This window comes from Cebus imitator, unplaced genomic scaffold, assembly GCF_001604975.1.
Source record: "Cebus imitator isolate Cc_AM_T3 unplaced genomic scaffold, Cebus_imitator-1.0 Scaffold76, whole genome shotgun sequence".
NCBI lineage: Eukaryota > Metazoa > Chordata > Mammalia > Primates > Cebidae > Cebus > Cebus imitator.
Window position 1 is genome coordinate 1,193,328 of NW_016107391.1, and position 2,454 is coordinate 1,195,781.

General features: G+C 49.8%; 1 protein-coding gene across 1 annotated transcript; it reads right to left on the bottom strand.

Moving 5' to 3' along the window:
- Nucleotides 1–392: 392 nt before the first annotated feature.
- Nucleotides 393–1,804, bottom strand: SLC25A2 (solute carrier family 25 member 2). The gene has a single exon (XM_017532208.2). It carries the CDS (start codon nucleotides 1,620–1,622, stop codon nucleotides 717–719), a length of 906 nt encoding a protein of 301 aa, XP_017387697.1. The 5' UTR covers nucleotides 1,623–1,804; the 3' UTR covers nucleotides 393–716.
- Between the last annotated feature and the right edge of the window lie 650 nt (nucleotides 1,805–2,454).

Genomic DNA, 2,454 nt, shown 5'->3' on the forward strand with positions numbered 1-2,454 from the left:
TTGGGAGGCCAAGACAGGCAGATCACTTGAAGTCAGGCGTTCAAGACCAGCCTGGCCAACATGGTGAAACCTCATCTCTACTAAAAATACAAAAATCGGCCAGGCATGGTGGCGGGTGCCTGTAGTCCCAGCTATTCAGGAGGCTATGGTGGGAGAATTGCGTGAACCGCGGAGGCAGAGATTGCAATGAGCTAAGATGTGGCTCCCCACAGCACACCAGCCTGGGTGACAGAGTGAGACTCTGTCCCCAAAAAAACAAAGAGAGATCCTACGCAATCATTCATACCTATTTCACAAAATATGGTCAATTCTGGGTTTTTCGGGGTGATATTTGAGATTATACATAGAATCAAATTGTTTTACTCACAACATATTACCATCCAAACTGCATGTACACACAAACAGGTTTATGCAAAGGCCCTGACAGAGTGATACTTAGTTTTTCAGATTAGGTACATAGGGCCAACCAGTCCACCCTGTATATCCCAGCAAAGGCAAGAGCAGCACCGTTTCTATTTCAATACAATTATAGGCAGAAATTATATGATGTAAAATAGAGGCCCTTCCATAAAGTTAAGGTTTAGGGCAGAAGAAGGGAAGATAAAACCAAAATTCCCATGAAGTCAGAATTCGCATTGGTCTTGTACTCTGTTGAACCCTGTGATGAACTGTAGTCCTCAGACTCATGGACTCGGATCCGGGTTCACCAAGACACTTCAGTCTGCTTCCAACTGGCTCATCATCATCTTCCTGCTGTATTCATAGACCACAAACAGCGCCCCATTTGCAGGGACTGCTCGAATCATAGTAGCTTTCAGTCCAGAATATAAGGCTGCTATTCCTTCATTTGTCACAACACTTAAGAGGGTACCAATAAATCCTGCCTGTTTTCCATACATAGAAAGAACTTGAATTCTGGATTTAATACAATCCACTGGGAACACGACAAGCCAGAGAGAAACTCCAGCAACTCCACCACTTAACATCAAATGGACAGGGCCTAGTTCATCTTTTGATCTCCCTGATGCAAAAAACGATCGGCTCAGTTCATAGCCACCAAAGAAAAAGAAGTAACCCGGTACTTCTTGAAGTAGAGTACTGGAGAATCCGTGGTAGAAGCCCAAGGGGCCATCCTTTTTAAGGATGCTCTTCACGACAGACCAAATTGTATTATGGCTTTTTGCTATCTTCCCTGACATCTCCATTTCATACATGGTCTGTAGCCGGCACTTCACAAGCTCAGTGGGGCAGAGAGCCAACGCGGCAAAAGCAGAGGCAAGGGACCCAGCGGTCGCAGTCTGTAGATCACTCAGCTTTGCCTGCTTGTCCAGTCCAGCCATTTTCCTAACAAACTGCTGGCAGAACCCGTAGCACATGAAGAGGACCGAGTTTTCGGCGACATAGGCCATCAGTGCCGGGCCAGTGCCCCTGTAGAAGCCCGAGAGACCTACTTGGGCGTACGTCTTCAGGAAGCAGTCGGTGAGGCCCTTGTACAGGTTGGGAAACGTCTGCATCTTCACTTTTATTGTGTCGAAGGGCTGCCCGGTCAGTACACACGCTGTTCCCCCGGCGGCCCCCGCTGTGAGGTCGATGGCGGCTTGGATGCCAGGACTGGACTTCATGTTCGCTCACTCGTCTCAGGGTCCCAGTGGAAGGTGACTAACTCCCCAGAGCGTGGGACGGGCTTTTCACGTCCCACTGCAGCGAGCGCGGGGATTGGGGTTGGGGATTGGGGGTGGGGGAGCCCTGCCGCCTGTTCTAGGCTCTCACCCCAGTACTGGGGAGGCCGCTTAACCCCACGCTCTGCCGCGGGCCTCCCCCTCCCCGCGCACTGAAGTAACCCCCAGCCGCCAGCCCTGCACGTGGTTTACTGAGTCCCTGCAGCCCGTGACGCACTGGCCAGGCCACAGCTCCTCCAGCCTGGACCGCACCCTCTATCCCCGCGCCCGCAGGCGGGTGATGTGGACCGAATAAATACTTTTTATTCGGCACTGTGGCTCAATTCCTGTATCCCAGCACTTTGGGAGGATGAGGCGGGAGGATTGCTTGAGCCCAGGAGTTCGAGACCAGCCTGGGCAACATGACAAGACTCCAGTTCTATAAAAACACAAAAATTGTCTGGCCTGATGGCGCGCTCCTGTGGTCCCAGCTATTCATGAGGCTGAGGTGAGGATCGCTTGAACCTGGGAGGTCGAGGCTGCAGTGAACTAGGATCGCACCACTGCACTCCAGAGTGGACGACAGAGTGAGACCCTGTCTCAAAACAAAACCAAAACCAAGAAAACATTTAAAGCTTTTCGATAAATCCTTGCAATTATGACCAGAAACTCTAGGCGCTGCTATTCAACTGGTGGCAAAAGAAATGCTGTTCTAATCAGCCAGCCTTGTTTCTTTCCTTTCCTTTCCTTTTCTTTCTTTCTTTTTTTTTTTTTTTTTTTTTTTTTTTTTTTTTTT

What these genes read in the sequence shown, in the direction of transcription:
- SLC25A2 (XM_017532208.2), bottom strand. Translation starts at nt 1,622, where the DNA reads ATGAAGTCCAGTCCTGGCATCCAAGCCGCCATCGACCTCACAGCGGGG.